Here is an 18,865-nt window from a genome sequence, read left to right as displayed (position 1 = left end):
GTGGTTGAGAGAAATGGCAAATATGCTTCACCTGGAGTGACTGAGACTTCATAATGAAGACAGGGGAGACATATTTGATAGGATGTGGGACCCTGTACTGCAACTGTTTCAAGGAAAGGACTAAAGTATGGATCATTGTGAAACGCAACGCTGTGTGTATCTGCTAGTTTACTCTTCACTTTGTGTAGTCTTTTGTAAATTTGTATGTTTAATTTATTGTCATGACTGTGGCTTCTGTTAATTCTTTACTAGGATGTGCTGATCCTGATAGTTTGGGGTGGGTCTTTTTTTTCTTATCCTTTTCATTTTTGTTTGTCCTGTGTTCCTTTTTCATTCTGGAAAATAATAAACACGTTTAAAAAAAATAAAAAAAATAAAAAAAAGTTGGCCTCAGACATTCACAGAACAGAACATTTCATCATTTCAACATCTGCAGTCCAACACATTGAATTACAAAAAAATACAATGTCAATGCAACAATAATAAAATATATGACCAGATCAAAATGGTGAAAAGGCCCAACCTAAGTAACTACATATAAGAATAAGAACATTAAAAGAAGAAGACATTACACAAAAACAATTGTGTAACATCTAAACAGCTAAAATAATCAGAAAAACCCATAGTGAATGCATGTCTGCAATACAAATTGCAGTATCTATATCCAGCAATTTGTATATTTCAGGTCATGATTGAATTTCCAGTTCATCAGTTGACTGTGTTTGTTCATGTGTACGTGCGTTTTTGCAGTTTTCCTTGTAACTTTTATTTTTATTTTTTTTATATATATATTTAAGGGCAGTGGCTCGTTTACTGAAACTGTTTTATCACTTTAGCCATGTTAGATTATTAACTTTAATACAACCAGTAAAAAGTTTTACTTTTGCAGTTCGGTCAGTGTGTCTGCCCTGTTTGTAAAGTTTTACTGTTGAAGTTGTTTCAACAACATAAGACAATAAACAAATGACAAAGAAATGTGTTGTAAACACTCTGAAGATGAACAGGAATCATTGGTGTTTGTTTTCTAATCTAAACTCATTCATACTGTTCACTTTCTTTATTAAGCTTTTTACAGTGTATATCACACACATGGACTCTTTGTTGTCTCCCACTTCAACTTCCTGTGGCCAAAGAAGGACTAACTGTACTTGTAATATTTAAATATTTAATTTTGTTTCCCATTTTTTAATTAATTTATATTAATTGTTAACCTACTTGGCTATAAACCTGATCCTGATTCTTGTTCATCAAGTATTATTGTCGGATGTAACATTCAAATACTTTTTGTTATTTGTAATTTTCTGGTTTCATTTTCCAAACTGCAGTCCTGAAATGTTTGAATCCTGCTTCAGTCACATACAAGTGAATAAAGTTTATTGTTACAAAATAAGAATATTCTTAATACTATTAGCACCATAATAATGTATAATTTCTTAACGTATAATCCCAGTACAAATGCCTTGCTAAAGTAATTGTTTACTTTTTGTCAATCACATGTTTCAGAAAGAGCTGTCAGGTATTTTATGGGTCACAGCATCATTAATGTTTTATCACTTTATAATTCAGGTCATCACTTTATCAGTCCAATCAATAATAGTTGATAAAACTATTTCCTTATCGGCTTCACGTTTTATTATGTTTTTTATTCAAGGTTGTCTTTAAGACAGTAAAAAGACAAATAAAGTCACATTTTGATCAAAGTGCATTGATCACATGCTGCTCTGTGCTCTACCTGGGGTTCAGGTTTGTATATAAAGAGCAGAGCAGCCTCCTCTTCATCACTGCAGCATCAGCTGATACCTGAAGAGCCTCAACACACATCTACCACACAGGTAAGACTCCGGCTCTTTCTCCGTCTCATTCCACAGATTTATTTTCTGCCTGTCAACTGGTTTGATTGTCTCTGACTCCCTCCAGACGTTTAGTCTCTTCATCAATCCTCATCATCCTCAACATCTTCATCATGAAGACCCTCCTCCTCCTCACGGTTGTGCTCAGCAGTGTTCTTGTCGTCACAACGCAAGCAGGTCAGATTCACTTTTCACATCGTTTAATGTCTTAAAAAACAGTTGTGCAGCTCCACATGTCATCAGAAGTTAACAGGTAAATTACTTGCTGCACAACATGAAATATGATTTTTAGAAATGTAGATGTAAATGAAATGATAAGCAACTGTTAACGACAAAATGGACCATATGAATCCCTGATCCAGACCTTTGTGTTGGAATATGTTTTGAAGTAAATAAATTAAATCATAGACCAGTTACATGACGCTTCTAATACCTTCTGTTCTCTGCTTAGTTGAAGCCGTTGAACCAGTTGAAGGAAAACAGGAGCTACAAGAGGAAAACCTGGGTAAGATGCTCTCACGTAGAAAACAACCTGAACAACCGACTGTGTGTTTGACTGGTCAAACTGTAACAGAGCTCCTGTTTTCTCTTTCAGCCTCAGTGGCAGAAAATGAAGCTGGAGAGTTTGTTCCTGAAGGTAAAAAGATGAATGAATGAGTGGATAATTATATTTTGTGTTTAATAGTGAAATAATATGATCTTGTTTTTCATTTTCAGCACAAGAGCCTCAGATGTTGTCTGCTGGAGAGATGGCTCCTTCAGTCGAAGGTTGGTTGTCTTTAAATGAAACATTGAAGACAGACTCTGTCTGTACAATGTAATGACGTCACATTGTTCCTCTCTGCTCTATAGGTCGTTTCTTCTTGTGTCCTGCTGGTTGGGAGAGATACAAGAGCAGCTGCTATCTGTATGTGAGCGCTGGCAAATCCTGGAGCAACGCTGCGGTAAATTTACTCAAAGATTCACTTACAGCAAAAAAAGTTTACCTGCTGCTCAAATGACAACTGGTCTTTCTTTAAAATGAAAAAGCTTCATTCATTACCTTAACATAATATATGTCTGTATACGTTTGTGTTTGCGTGTCACTTTCAGGCCTATTGCAATAATCTTGGAGCCACCCTGGCGTCTGCCCATGATTTGTTTGAGTACAGCTTCCTGCAGCAGCTGACCCGTAGGGCAGGAAGCTCCTATGCCTGGATGGGGGGACTTTACTTCCAGGTTAATACAATAAAAAAGACAGAAACAGACGATTCATCGTCACAGTTAAAAGTCTGATAAAAGTCTGCTGGTTGTTAAACTTCATGTGACGTGTGTCCAGGGCTGGAGGTGGGTGGACCAGAGTCCCTGGAACTACAACTTCTGGAGCAGTCAGAGCAGCGTCAGCCGATACCAGTGCCTCTACGTCAACAGCAGGGGTATGACAACATTTCTATCAGTCACATCATTTCTTTACTCTTGATTAGCTAGCACCTTATAGGTGAAATCAGACTTTTATTATCTGAGCATAACATTAATGAACCCATTCTTTCTGTTTCAGCTGGTTGGGCCAATAATGCCTGTACTACTGGATGGCCGTCCATCTGCAGGAAGGGCACTGATACCTGCTAAACCTGACAGCAGCACACACGTGTTTACTGACCTCAATCATCATTAGAATGTGATGGAGGACATTTTGCCTGTCAGCTTACCAATGATTGTTGAAAGATGATCAATCTGTTCTGGCTCAGGAGTTTGCTGTGTTTGTGCAGAGTGTTTCTGCACTGACAGATCTGTTGACGGCTTTGTGCTGTATATGATACTTCTTCTATGTTAATGTGATGTAATCAGATGTTACGATATGTAAACAGATTTTCTTGTGTTTTTGTACTTTGGAATATATGTTTTTGATGATGAATAATGTTCAGAGGACGTTTAAATGTATTAAATAAATAAATGAAAAGAACATTTAACAGTGTTATTCTTGTGCCATTCAGCAGCATTAGCATGTGTTCGCTATTCAATAATTATAATAATGTAGAAAATAAAGTACAACTCCAAGAATCTTATGATGCCTGATTACATGTACTCACTGTTTAACACTGCTGATGTATTACTCTATACAGTTAACATGCAGGATGGCTCACAGGAGAGGGAATACCTCTGCAAAGGGCCAATAGTCTTAAATTCAATCAAGCTGCACCAGATTGCACAAACTCATAGATGAGAGTTTTATAAATATGCCTTCCTTTTCATCAGGATCCATGAATTATTCTCTGAGAGACCTATTAAAATGTAAAAATCTCAAAGTTAAAGTTAAAGAAAGTCAAAACAAATATTTCAGCATCCAGCCCTTTGTTCAGATGAGCACCAACGTATTATGTTTTCTTTCTTAGGCCCATGTCTTATCCCTCCATCAAGTTTCATGGAAATCTACTCTAAAGTTTTTTGTGTGATCCTGCTGACAATCAAACAAACCATCCAACAAACAAATCAAGTGACAGGGAAGAAAATATAACCTTATTGGTGGAGGTCAGTGAGCATAGAAAGAGAACACACCCCCAGCATGCTCTCATTTGGACAGTCCACTGACCCACTTTGCATGTATTACATTGGGTTAATGTCACCACATGATCCTTAAATAAAGTACCCTAAAAACGTTGCCCCTCATTGAAATCAGAGAGAAAAAACATATCTTCTTCAAATTCACACACTGTCTCCATATTGACATTGTGACTGATTTCAATTAGATTCTGGTAATGTGTTGTGACATCCCATTTTAAAAAGCAAATCAATTGATCCTGTGTGATTTGATCTGCAGACACGTTGAGTTGTCAGTCATCGGCATAACTATGCAACTAATTTTCACCTCTTGAAGACTTTGATTGTTTTGTATGTGATGTTGCACTGAACCTGTATTCTCCAGTGAGGAAGATCCTAAATCAACAACATGAAAACTGCTACATGAGGAAAACAGAAAACAGAACACAGTCATGAATAAAGACATTACAAAATATGGAGTCCTGTAACCGAGCATGATTGAGAGATTGTTACAAATAATTACACAATTGTATGTACTTTTAACACAACTTATAATATAAAACCACTTCTAGAAATGAGAGAACTTCAGTTTGTTTATGGAGTGAAAATACTCCATTTTATTTATTGTTTCATATTTGAATTTTTAGTTCAACAGTCGACTGTGTTTGTTCATGTGTACGTGTGGTTTTGCAGTTTTTCTTGGAAATTTACTGGGTTGGTTATCTTTCAAGGCACTGGCACGTTTACAAAAACTGTTTTATCACTTTAGCGCTATTAGATAATTAACTATATTACAGCCACAACAGCTTTACTTCCACAGTTCGGTCAGTGTGTCTGTTCTGGTGTGGAGTTTTATTGTGGAGTTGTTTTAACAACATACGACAAAAAAACAAATGATAAAAAATGTGTTGTATACACTTTGAAGGTGAACAGGAATCATTGGGGTTTGTAATTACAAAAAGAAAAAGAACATGAAAAGATTAAAAAAGAAGACATTGAACAAAATGGAAATAGATAAAAATAAAAGGATTAACAGCAAAAATAATCAGAAAAAGACAATGAATGCATGTCGCTTATATTTATAAATATATATATATATATATATTGACGTTAATACAAATTGCAGTATCTATATAATACAATTTGTATATTTCAGTACATGTGTACACGTGGTTTTGCTGTTTTCCTTGGAAATTTACTGGGTTGTTTATCTTTTTGGGCACTGGCACTTTTACAAAATCTGTTTTATCACTTTAACCCTATCAGATCATTCACTATATTACAGCCACAACAGTTTTACTTCTGCAGCTCGGTCAGTGTGTCTGTTATGGTGTGTAAAGTTTTATTGTGGGTGGTTGTTTTAAGAACATACAACAGTAAACAAATGATAAAGAAATGTGCTGTAAATACTTTGAAGATGAAAAGAAAGTGAACAGGAATCATTAGTGTTTGTTTTCTAATCTAAACTGATTCATACTGTTCACTTTCTTTATTAAGCTTTTTACAGTGTATATCACACACATGGACTCTTTGTTGTCTCCCACTTCAACTTCCTGTGGCCAAAGAAGGACTAACTGTAGTTGTAATAACTTAATATTTAATTTTGTTTCCCATTTTTTTATTAATTTATATTCATTGTTAACCTACTTGGCTATAAACCTGATTCTGATTCTTGTTTATCGAGTATTATTGTTAGATGTTACATTCCAGTACTTTTTGTCGTTTGTAATTTTCTTGTTTCATTTCCCAAATCAATGTTTTATCACTTAATAATTCAAGTCATCACTTTATCAGTCCAATCAATAATGTTGATAACACTATTTCCTTATTGGCTTCACGTTTTTATTATGTTTTTTATTCAAGGTTGACTTCAAGAGATAAAAAAAATTAAAATAAAGTCACATTTAGATCACAGTGCATTGATCACCTGATGCTCTGTGCTCTACCTGGGGTTCAGGTTTGTATATAAAGAGCAAAGCAGCCTCCTCTTCATCACTGCAGCATCAGTTGATACCTGAAGAACATCAACACACATCTACCACACAGGTAAGACTCCTGCTCTTTCTCCGTCTCATTCCACAGAAGTCTTTTATTTTCTGCCTGTTAACTGTTTTGATTGTCTCTGACTCCATCCAGACGTTTAGTCTCTTCATCAATCCTCATCGTCCTCAACATCTTCATCATGAAGACCCTCCTCCTCCTCACGGTTGTGCTCAGCAGTGTTCTTGCTGTCACAACGGAAGCAGGTCAGATTCACTTTTCACATCGTTTAATGTCTTTAAAAACAGTTGTGCAGCTCCACATGTCATCAGAAGTTAACAGGTAAATTACTTGCTGCACAACATGAAATATGATTTTTAGAAATGTAGATGTAAATGAAATGATAAGCAACTGTTAAGGACAAAATGGACCATATGAATCCCTGATCCAGACCTTTGTGTTGGAATATGTTTTGAAGTAAATAAATTAAATCATAGACCAGTTACATGACTCTTCTATCCTTCTTTTACCTGCTTAGTTGAAGCCGTTGAACCAGTTGAAGGAAAACAGGAGCTACAAGAGGAAAACTTGGGTAAGATGCTCTCACGTAGAAAACAACCTGAACAACCGACTGTGTGTTTGACTGGTCAAACTGTAACAGAGCTCCTGTTTTCTCTTTCAGCCTCAGTGGCAGAAAATGAAGCTGGAGAGTTTGTTCCTGAAGGTAAAAAGATGAATGAATGAGTGAATAATTATATTCTGTGTTTAATAGTGAAATAATATGATCTTGTTTTTCATTTTCAGCACAAGAGCCTGAGATGTTGTTTGCTGGAGAGATGGCTCCTTCACGCGAAGGTTGGTTGTCTTTAAATGAAACATTGAAACAGACTCTGTCTGTACAATGTAATGACGTCACATTGCTCCTCTCTGCTCTATAGGTCGTTTCTTCTTGTGTCCTGCTGGTTGGGAGAGATACAAGAGTAGCTGCTATCTGTATGTGAGCGCTGGCAAATCCTGGAGCAACGCTGCGGTAAATTTACTCAAAGATTTACTTACAGCAAAAAAAGTGTACCTGCTGCTCAAATGAAAACTGGTCTTTCTTTAAAATGAAAAAGCTTCATTCATTACCTTAACATAATATATGTCTGTATACGTTTGTGTTTGCGTGTCACTTTCAGGCCAATTGCAATAATCTTGGAGCCACCCTGGCGTCTGCCCATGATTTGTTTGAGTACAGCTTCCTGCAGCAGCTGACCCTTAGGGCAGGAAGCTCCTATGCCTGGATGGGGGGACTTTACTTCCAGGTTAATACAATAAAAAAGACAGAAACAGACGATTCATCGTCACAGTTAAAAGTCTGATAAAAGTCTGCTGGTTGTTAAACTTCATGTGACGTGTGTCCAGGGCTGGAGGTGGGTGGACCAGAGTCCCTGGAACTACAACTTCTGGAACGTTCAGCACACCGTCAGCCGATACCAGTGCCTCCACGTCAATAGCAGGGGTACGACAACATTTCTATCAGTCACATCATTTCTTTACTCTTCATTAGCTAGCACCTTATAGGTGAAATCAGACTTGTATTATCTGAGCATAACATTAATGAACCCATTCTTTCTGTTTCAGCTGGTTGGGCCAATAATGCGTGTACTATTGGATGGCCGTCCATCTGCAGGAAGGGCACTGATACCTGCTAAACCTGACAGCAGCACACACGTGTTTACTGACCTCAATCATCATTAGAATGTGATGGAGGACATTTTGCCTGTTAGCTTACCAGTGATTTGAGAAAGATGATCAATCTGTCCTGGGTCAGGAATTTTTGATGTGTTTGTGCAGTGACAGATCTGTTGATGGCTTCTTGCTGTATATGATACTTCTTCTATCTTAATGTGATGTAATCAGATGTTACGATATGTAAACAGATTTTCTTGTGTTTTTGTACTTTGGAGTATAGGTTTTTTGATGATGAATAATGTTCAGAGGACGTTAAAATGTATTAAATAAATAAATGAAAAGAATATTGAACAGTGTTATTCTTGTGCCATTCAGCAGCATTAGCATGTGTTCGCTATTCAATAATTATAATAATGTAGAAAATAAAGTACAACTCCAAGAATCTTATGATGCCTGATTACATGTACTCACTATTTAACACTGGTGATGTATTACTCTATACAGTTAACATGCAGGATGGCTCACAGGAGAGGGAATACCTCTGCAAAGGGCCAATAGTCTTAAATTCAATCAAGCTGCACCAGATTGCACAAACTCATAGATGAGAGTTTTATAAATATGCCTTCCTTTTCATCAGGATCCATGAATTATTCTCTTAGAGACCTATTAAAATGTAAAAATCTAAAAGTTAAAGTTAAAGAAAGTCAAAACAAATATTTCAGCATCCAGCCCTTTGTTCAGATGAGCACCAACGTATTATATTTTCTTTCTTAGGCCCATGTCTCATCCCTCCATCAAGTTTCATGGAAATCTACTCTAAAGTTTTTTGTGTGATCCTGCTGACAATCAAGCAAACCATCCAACAAACAAATCAAGTGACAGGGAAGAAAACATAACCTTATTGGTGGAGGCCAGTGAGCATAGAAAGAGAACACACCCCCAGCATGCTCTCATTTGGACAGTCCACTGACCCACTTTGCATGTATTACATTGGGTTAATGTCACCACATGATCCTTAAATAAAGTACCCTAAAAACGTTGCCCCTCATTGAAATCAGAGAGAAACAACATATCTTCTTCAAATTCACACAGTGTCTCCATATTGACATTGTGACTGATTTCAATTAGATTCTGGTAATGTGTTGTGACATACCATTTAAAAAAGCAAATCAATTGATCCTGTGTGATTTGATCTGCAGACACATTGAGTTGTCAGTCATCGGCATAACTTTGCAACTAATTTTCACCTCTGGAAGACTTTGATTGTTTTGTATGTGATGTTGCACTGAACCTGTATTCTCCATTGAGGAAGATCCTAAATCCACAACATGAAAACTGCTACATGAGGAAAACACAAGCACAACACAGTTATGAATAAAGACATTACAAAATATGGAGTTCTGTAACCGAGCATGATTGAGAGATTGTTACAAACAATTACACAATTGTATGTACTTTTAACACAACTTATAATATAACACCACTTCTAGAAATGAGAGAACTTCAGTTTGTTTATGGAGTGAAAATACTCCATTTTATTTATAGTTTCATATTTGAATTTTTAGTTCAACAGTCGACTGTGTTTGTTCATGTGTACGTGTGGTTTTGCAGTTTTCCTTGGAAATTTCCTAGGTTGTTTATCTTTCAGGGCACTGGCACTTTTACAAAAACTGTTTTATCACTTTAACCCTATTAGATCATGAACTATATTACAGCCACAACAGTTTTACTTCTGCAGTTCGGTCAGTGTGTCTGTTCTGGTGTGGAGTTTTATTGTGGAGTTGTTTTAACAACATACGACAAAAAACAAATGATAAAAAAATGTGTTGTATACACTTTGAAGGTGAACAGGAATCATTGGGGTTTGTAATTACAAAAAGAATAAGAACATAAAAAGATTAAAAAAGAAGACATTAAACAAAATGGAAATAGATAAAAATAAAAGGATTAACAGCAAAAATAATCAGAAAAAGACAATGAATGCATGTCGCGTATATTTATAAATATATATATATACTGACCTCAATACAAATTGCAGTATCTATATACTACAATTTGTATATTTCGGTACATGTGTACTTGTGGTTTTGCAGTTTTCCTTGGAAATTTCCTGGGTTGTTTATCTTTCAGGGCACTGGCACGTTTACAAAAACTGTTTTATCACTTTAACCCTATTAGATCATTAACTATATTGCAGCCACTACAGTTTTACTTCTGCAGTTTGGTCAGTGTGTCTGTTCTGGTGTGAAGTTTTATTGTGGGAGTTGTTTTAACAACATACGACAAAAAACAAATGATAAAACAATTTGTTGTATGCATTTTGAAGATGTAAAAGGAAGTGACCAGGAATCATCGGGGTTTGTTTTCTAATCTAAACTCATTCATGCTTTTTACAGTGTATATCACACACATGGACTCTTTGTTGTCTCCCACTTCAACTTCCTGTGGCCAAAGAAGGACTAACTGTACTTTTAATATTTAAATATTTAATTTTGCTTCCCATTATTTTATTAATTTATATTAATTGTTAACCTACTTGGCTATAAACCTGATTCTGATTCTTGTTCATCGAGTATTATTGTCGGATGTAACATTCGAATACTTTTTGTTATTTGTAATTTTCTGGTTTCATTTTCCAAACTGCAGTCCTGAAATGTTTGAATCCTGCTTCAGTCACATACAAGTGAATAACGTTTATTGTTACAAAATAAGAATATTCTTAGTACTATTAGCACCATAATAATGTATAATTTCTTAACGTATAATCCCAGTACAAATGCCTTGCTAAAGTAATTGTTTACTTTTTGTCAATCACATGTTTCAGAAAGAGCTGTCAGGTATTTTATGGGTCACAGCATCATTAATGTTTCATCACTTTATAATTCAGGTCATCACTTTATCAGTCCAATCAATAATAGTTGATAAAACTATTTCCTTATTGGCTTCACGTTTTATTATGTTTTTTATTCAAGGTTGTCTTCAAGAGATACAAAAGACAAATAAAGTCACATTTAGATCAAAGTGCATTGATCACATGCTTGTCTGTGCTCTACCTGGGGTTCAGGTTTGTATATAAAGAGCAGATCAGCCTCCTCTTCATCACTGCAGCATCAGCTGATACCTGAAGAACCTCAACACACATCTACCAAACAGGTAAGACTCCTGCTCTTTCTCTGTCTCATTCCCCAGAAGTTATTTTCTGCCTGTTAACTGGTTTGATTGTCTCTGACTCCCTCCAGACATTAAGTCTCTTCATCAATCTCCATCGTTCTCAACATCTTCATCATGAAGACCCTCCTCCTCCTCACGGTTGTGCTCAGCAGTGTTCTTGCTGTCACAGCCAAACCAGGTCAGATTCACTTTTCACACCGTTTAATGTCTTCAGAAACAGTTGTGCAGCTCCACATGTCATCAGAAGTAAACACGTAAATTACTTGCTGCACAACATGACATATGAATAAATACAGTGAAATAAGTTAAGAATAGAAATAAACAGAAAGTGAATAGATTTTTGTCTAGAAATGTAGATGAAAATAATATGATGATCAAGTGTTGTGGAAAAAGTGGTTAAGGTACTTTTCAGTACAAAGATAGAAAATGTTGTTGTCTTTGCCCTTGTTTTATTGTGGGAACAATATCTTACAGTATATGAAGCATTTATAATCAGTTGCTGATTGTTACCGTGTTATATGCAACATGCAGGAATAGATGCATATTGCATTAATCAGTTTTCATGATGCTGATTATTAATCAACATATGACTTATTCAGTGTATATAAATAACAACTGACATCACATTAACAAGATGTGACATCACAGAACCCTTTTATTCTGAAGGTCAGAATCCATATTGGAATTTTCATGAACGTGACCTCTGTGAACTCCCCATAGTTTATAGGACGAAACAGGGAGCCCATATTAATCCCTGATCCAGACCTTTGTGTTTGAATATGTTATGAAGTAAATAAATTAAATCATAGACCAGTGACGTGAAGCTTCCATTTCCTTCTGTTCTCTGCTTAGTTGAAGCCGTTGAACCAGTTGAAGAAACACGGGAGCTGCAGGAGGAAAACCTGGGTAAGATGCTCTCACATAGAAAACAACCTGAACAACCAACTGTGTGTTTGACTGATCAAACTGTAACAGAGCTCCTGTTTTCTCTTTCAGCATCAGTGGCAGAAAATGAAGCTGGAGAGTTTGTTCCTGAAGGTAAAAAGATGAATGAATGAGTGAATAATTATATTCTGTGTTTAATAGTGAAATAATATGATCTTGTTTTTCATTTTCAGCACAAGAGCCTGAGATGTTGTTTGCTGGAGAGATGGCTCCTTCACGCGAAGGTTGGTTGTCTTTAAATGAAACATTGAAACAGACTCTGTCTGTACAATGTAATGACGTCACATTGCTCCTCTCTGCTCTGTAGGTCGTTTCTTTGTGTGTCCTGCTGGTTGGGAGAGATACAAGAGCAGCTGCTATCTGTATGTGAGCGCTGGCAAATCCTGGAGCAACGCTGCGGTAAATTTATTCAAAGATTCACTTACAGCTAAAAAAAACAGAGTGTACCTGTTGCTCAAATGACAACCGGACTTTCTTTAACATGAAAAACTTCATTCATTACCTTAACATAATATATGACTGTATACGTTTGTGTGTGTGTGTGTGTGTGTGTGTGTGTGTGTGTGTGTGTGTGTGTGTGTGTGTGCGTGTCACTTTCAGGCCAATTGCAAAAGTTTTGGAGCCACCCTGGCTTCTGCCCATGATTTGTTTGAGTACAGCTTCCTGCAGCAGCTGACCCGTAGGGCAGGAAGCACCGTGGCCTGGATGGGGGGACTTTACTTCCAGGTTATTACACTAAACAGCCAGAAACAGACGATTCATCGCCAAAGTTAAAAGTCTGATAAAAGTCTGCTGGTTGTTAAACTTCATGTGACGTGTGTCCAGGGCTGGAGGTGGGTTGACCAGACCCCCTGGAACTACAACTTCTGGTACAGTCAGAACAGCGTCAGCGCACACCAGTGCCTCTACGTCAGAACCAGCAGTACGATAACATTTCTATCAGTCACATCAATTCTTAACTCTTCATCAGCTAGCATTATATGTGCTTTATAAAAAAGATCAAAGGCTGGTTCTCATGTGAAATCAGGCTTGTATTATCTGAGCATAACATTAATGAACCCATTCTTTCTCTTTCAGCTGGTTGGGCCAATTATAACTGTGGTATTACATGGCCGTCCATCTGCAGGAAGGGCACTGATACCTGCTAAACCTGACAGCAGCACACACGTGTTTACTGACCTCAATCATCATTAGAATGTGATGGAGGACATTTTGCCTGTCAGCTTACCAATGATTTGAGAAAGATGATCAATCTGTCCTGGCTCAGGAGTTTGCTGTGTTGGTGCAGTGTGTTTCTGCACTGACAGATCTGTTGACGGCTCCGTGCTGTATATGATACTTCTTCTATGTTAATGTGATGTAATCAGGTGTTACGATATGTAAACAGATTTTCTTGTGTTTTTGTACTTTGTAATATATGTTTTATGATGAATAAGGTTCAGAAGATGTTAAAATGTATTAAAAAAATAAATGAAAAGAACATTGAACAGTGTTATTCTTGCTCCATTCAGCAGCATTAGCATGTGTTCGCTATTCAATAAATATAATAATGTAGAATATAAAGTACAACTCCAAGAATCTTCTGATGCTTGATTACATGTACTCACTGTTTAATACTGCTGATGTATTACTCTATAAGGTTAACATGCAGGATGGCTCACAGGAGAGGGAATACCTCTGCAAAGGGTCAATAATCTTGAATTAAATCAAGCTGCACCAGATTGCACAAACTCATAGATGAGAGTTTTATAAATATTCCTTCTTTTTCATCAGGATCCATTAATTATTCTCTGAAAGACCTATTAAAATTAAAAAGTTAAAGTTAAAGAGAGTCAAAACAAATATTTTGGCATCCAGCCCTTTGTTCAGATGAGCACCAACGTATGATGTTTTCTTTCTTAGGCCCATGTCTCATCCCTCCATCTAGTTTCATGGAGATCGGCTCTAAAGTGTTTTGTCTGATCCTGCTGACAATCAAACAAACCATCCAACAAACAAATCAAGAGACAGGGAAGAAAACATAACCTTATTGGTGGAGGTTGTTTGTGATTGGCCAGTGAGCCAAGAAAGAGAACACGCCCCCAGCATGCTCTCATGTGGACAGTCCACTGACCCACTTTGAATCCAATACATTGGGTTAATGTCACCACCTGATCCTGATCTAAAGTAGCTTAAACAGCTTGTCCCTCATTGAAGTCAGACAGAAACAAGATGTCTTCTTCAAATTCACAGAGTGTCTCCATATTGACATTGTGACACTTGGCTTTTGTCTCTAATCCACTTATCGTCCTGTGGGATCAGATGTGACCACAGCACAGACCAAACCACAGACCACACCACAGAGCACACAACAGACCAAACTGAGCGCTCTTGCTGGTTGGATTCGGGTAAATCAAAGAGATTATAACTTTTTTGACAATTTTTTTTTTTCTGAGAGCTAAAGATCTAATGACTAAGATTTCAATTAAATTATGCTAAAGTGTTGTGACATCCTGACATTGAAATTTAAAAAACATTATAAAAAGCAAATCAATCGATCCTGTGTGATCTGCAGACACATTGAGTTGTGAGTCATCGGCATAACTATACAACTAATTTTCACCTCTGGAAGACTTGCGTTCTCCAGTGAGGAAGATCCTAATTCCACAACATGACAACTGCTACATGAGGAAAACAGAAAACACAACACAGTCATGAATAAAGACAATACAAAATATGGAGTCCTGTAACCGAGCATGATTGAGAGGTTAGTTACAAATAATTACACAACTCCATGTATTTTTAACAAAACTTATAATATAACACCACTTCTAGAAATGAGAGAACTTCAGTTTTAGAGTGACATTGTTTATCGAGTGAAAATACTCCAATTTATTTATTGTTTCATATTTGAATTTCCAGTTCAACAGTCGACTGTGTTTGTTCATGTGTACGTGTGGTTTTGCTGTTTTCCTTGGAAATTTCCTGGGTTGTTTATCTTTCAGGGCACTGGCATGTTTACAAAAACTGTTTTATCACTTTAACCCTTTTAGATAATTAACTATATTACAGCCACAACAGTTTTACTTCTGCAGTTCGGTCAGTGTGTCTGTTCTGGTGTGAAGTTTTATTGTGGGAGTTGTTTTAACAACATACGACAAAAAACAAATGATAAAAAAATGTGTTGTATGCATTTTGAAGATGAAAAGGAAGTGACCAGGAATCATCGGGGTTTGTTTTCTAATCTAAACTCTTTCATACTGTTCACTTTTTCTGCAGCTTTTTCTCTACGATCGTCCCACTCACCACATTCTTACGTCTTCTCAGGTGTTTTATAAAATGAGGAGTCGACGACCTTCAGCCAACGATGTGGTTGTAATAATATTTTATAGAGCCCATTTCAAGATGCTCAGTGTCTTTAGGTGCAATTTTGGCAAAAAGGTGTTTGCCAAAATTTGGCCTCGGTCATTCACAGAACTTAAACCTCTGTAATCTGAATTAATCCTCTATGTACCCTTAAGAACATTTCAACATCTGCAGTCCAACACATTGAATTAAAAAATAATACAATGTCAATTCAACAATAATAAATTATATTACCGGATGAAAATGGGGATAAGGCCAAATTTAAACAAATAGTTTTTACGTTTTACAAGGGTAATTGAAAAAAATATGCAGTAATTACAAAAAGAATGAGAACATAAAAAGAAGAAGAGGACATTAAACAAAAAGTAAATAAATAAAAATAAAAGGATTAACAGCAATAATAATCAGAAAAAGACAATGAATGCATGTCGTTAATATTTATAAATATATATATATATATATATATATATATATATTGACCTCAATACAAATTGCAGTATCTATATATTACAATTTGTATATTTCAGTTCATGATTACATGTGTTTTTGCAATTTTCCTTTTAATTTTACTCGGTTGTTTATCTTTCAGGACACTTGCACGTTTACATAAACTGTTTTATCACTTTAACCCTATCAGATAATTAACTATATTACAGCCACAACAGTTTTACTTTTACAGTTCAGTCAGTGTGTCTGTTATGATGTGTAAAGTTTTATTGTGGGTGGTTGTTTTAAGAACATACAATTGTAAACAAATGACAAAGAAATGTGTTGTAAACACTTTGAAGATGAAAGGAAAGTGAACAGGAATCATTGGTGTTTGTTTTCTAATCTAAACTCATTCATACTGTTCACTTTCTTTATTAAGCTTTTTACAGTGTATATCACACACATGGACTCTATGTTGTCTCCCACTTCAACTTCCTGTGGCCAAAGAAGGACTAACTGTACTTGTAATATTTAATTATTTAATTTTGTTTCCCATTTTTTTATTAATTTATGTTAATTGTTAACCTACTTGGCTATAAACCTGATTCTGATTCTTGTTCATCGAGTATTATTGTCGGATGTAACATTCAAATATTTTTTGTTATTTGTAATTTTCTGGTTTCATTTTCCAAACTGCAGTCCTGAAATGTTTGAATCCTGCTTCAGTCACATACAAGTGAATAAAGTTTATTGTTATAAAATGTCAATCACATGTTTCAGAAAGAGCTGTCAGGTATTTTATGGGTCACAGCATCATTAATGTTTTATCACTTTATAATTCAGGTCATCACTTTATCAGTCCAATCAATAATATTTGATAAAACTATTTCCTTATTGGCTTCACGTTTTATTATGTTTTTTATTCAAGGTTGTCTTCAAGAGATAAAAAAGACAAATAAAGTCACATTTAGATCAAAGTGCATTGATCACATGCTGCTCTGTGCTCTACCTGGGGTTCAGGTTTGTATATAAAGAGCAAAGCAGCCTCCTCTTCATCACTGCAGCATCAGCTGATACCTGAAGAGCCTCAACACACATCTACCACACAGGTAAGACTCCGGCTCTTTCTCCGTCTCATTCCACAGATGTCCATTTTATTTTCTGCCTGTTAACTGGTTTGATTGTCTCTGACTCCCTCCAGACGTTTAGTCTCTACATCAATCTTCATTGTCCTCAACATCTTCATCATGAAGACCCTCCTCCTCCTCACGGTTGTTCTCAGCAGTGTTCTTGCTGTCACAGCCCAAGCAGGTCAGATTCACTTTTCACATCGTTTAATGTCTTTAAAAACAGTTGTGCAGCTCCACATGTCATCAGAAGTTAACAGGTAAATTACTTGCTGCACAACATGAAATATGATTTTTAGAAATGTAGATGTAAATGAAATGATAAGCAACTGTTAAGGACAAAATGGACCATATGAATCCCTGATCCAGCCCTCTGTGTTGGAATATGTTTCGAAGTAAATACATTAAATCATAGACCAGTGACATGACTCTTCTAATTCCTTCTGTTCTCTGCTTAGTTGAAGCCGTTGAACCAGTTGAAGAAACACGGGAGCTGCAGGAGGAAAACCTGGGTAAGATGCTCTCACGTAGAAAACAACCTGAACAACCAACTGTGTGTTTGACTGATCAAACTGTAACAGAGCTCCTGTTTTCTCTTTCAGCCTCAGTGGCAGAAAATGAAGCTGGAGAGTTTGTTCCTGAAGGTAAAAAGATGAATGAATGAGTGAATAATTATATTCTGTGTTTAATAGTGAAATAATATGATCTTGTTTTTCATTTTCAGCACAAGAGCCTGAGATGTTGTTTGCTGGAGAGATGGCTCCTTCACGCGAAGGTTGGTTGTCTTTAAATGAAACATTGAAACAGACTCTGTCTGTACAATGTAATGACGTCACATTGCTCCTCTCTCTGCTCTGTAGGTCGTTTCTTCTTGTGTCCTGCTGGTTGGGAGAGATACAAGAGCAGCTGCTATCTGTATGTGAGCGCTGGCAAATCCTGGAGCAACGCTGCGGTAAATTTACTCAAAGATTCACTTACAGCTAAAAAAAACAGAGTGTACGTGCTGCTCAAATGACAACTGGTCTTTCTTTAACATGAAAAAACTTCATTCATTACTTTAACATAATATATGACTGTATACGTGTGTGTGTGTGTGTTTGTCACTTTCAGGCCAATTGCAATAATCTTGGAGCCACCCTGGCGTCTGCCCATGATTTGTTTGAGTACAGCTTCCTGCAGCAGCTGACCCGTAGGGCAGGAAGCACCGTGGCTTGGATGGGAGGACTTTACTTCCAGGTTATTACACTAAAAAGACAGAAACAGACGATTCATCGTCACAGTTAAAAGTCTGATAAAAGTCTGCTGGTTGTTAAACTTCATGTGACGTGTGTCCAGGGCTGGAGGTGGGTGGACCAGAGTCCCTGGAACTACAACTTCTGGAACGTTCAGCACACCGTCAGCGTATACCAGTGCCTCCACGTCAACACCGGGGGTACGACAACATTTCTATCAGTCACATCATTTCTTTACTCTTCATTAGCTAGCACCATATGAGCTTTATAAAAAAAAAAAAAAGGCTGATGGTCATTATAGGTGAAATCAGACTCGTATTATCTGAGCATAACATTAATGAACCCATTCTTTCTGTTTCAGCTGGTTGGGCCAATAATGCCTGTACTACTGGATGGCCGTCCATCTGCAGGAAGGGCACTGATACCTGCTAAACCTGACAGCAGCACACACGTGTTTACTGACCTCAATCATCATTAGAATGTGATGGAGGACATTTTGCCTGTCAGCTTACCAATGATTTGAGAAAGATGATCAATCTGTCCTGGCTCAGGAGTTTGTTGTGTTTGTGCAGAGTGTTTCTGCACTGACAGATCT

General features: G+C 36.7%; 1 protein-coding gene across 1 annotated transcript; it reads left to right on the top strand.

Moving 5' to 3' along the window:
• The first annotated feature begins 14,872 nt into the window (after positions 1 to 14,872).
• On the top strand, positions 14,873 to 18,702 carry LOC128445623 (type-2 ice-structuring protein-like). The gene is made up of 9 exons (XM_053428370.1): positions 14,873 to 14,883; positions 17,113 to 17,222; positions 17,497 to 17,550; positions 17,641 to 17,682; positions 17,763 to 17,813; positions 17,899 to 17,990; positions 18,149 to 18,274; positions 18,374 to 18,470; positions 18,632 to 18,702. The coding sequence occupies exons 1-9, from the start codon at positions 14,873 to 14,875 to the stop codon at positions 18,700 to 18,702; spliced, it is 654 nt and encodes a 217-aa protein (XP_053284345.1).
• The last annotated feature ends 163 nt before the right edge of the window (positions 18,703 to 18,865 follow it).

Source organism: Pleuronectes platessa, chromosome 8, assembly GCF_947347685.1.
Source record: "Pleuronectes platessa chromosome 8, fPlePla1.1, whole genome shotgun sequence".
NCBI lineage: Eukaryota > Metazoa > Chordata > Actinopteri > Pleuronectiformes > Pleuronectidae > Pleuronectes > Pleuronectes platessa.
The sequence above is the reverse complement of the archived record's forward strand: the minus strand, read 5'-3'. Positions and strand labels throughout refer to the sequence as shown.

Coding starts and splice junctions, on each gene's coding strand:
- LOC128445623 (XM_053428370.1), top strand. Junction 17,223..17,496: donor TGCTGTCACAGCCCAAGCAG/GTCAGATTCACT, acceptor TTCTCTGCTTAG/TTGAAGCCGTTGAACCAGTT. Junction 17,814..17,898: donor GATGGCTCCTTCACGCGAAG/GTTGGTTGTCTT, acceptor TCTGCTCTGTAG/GTCGTTTCTTCTTGTGTCCT.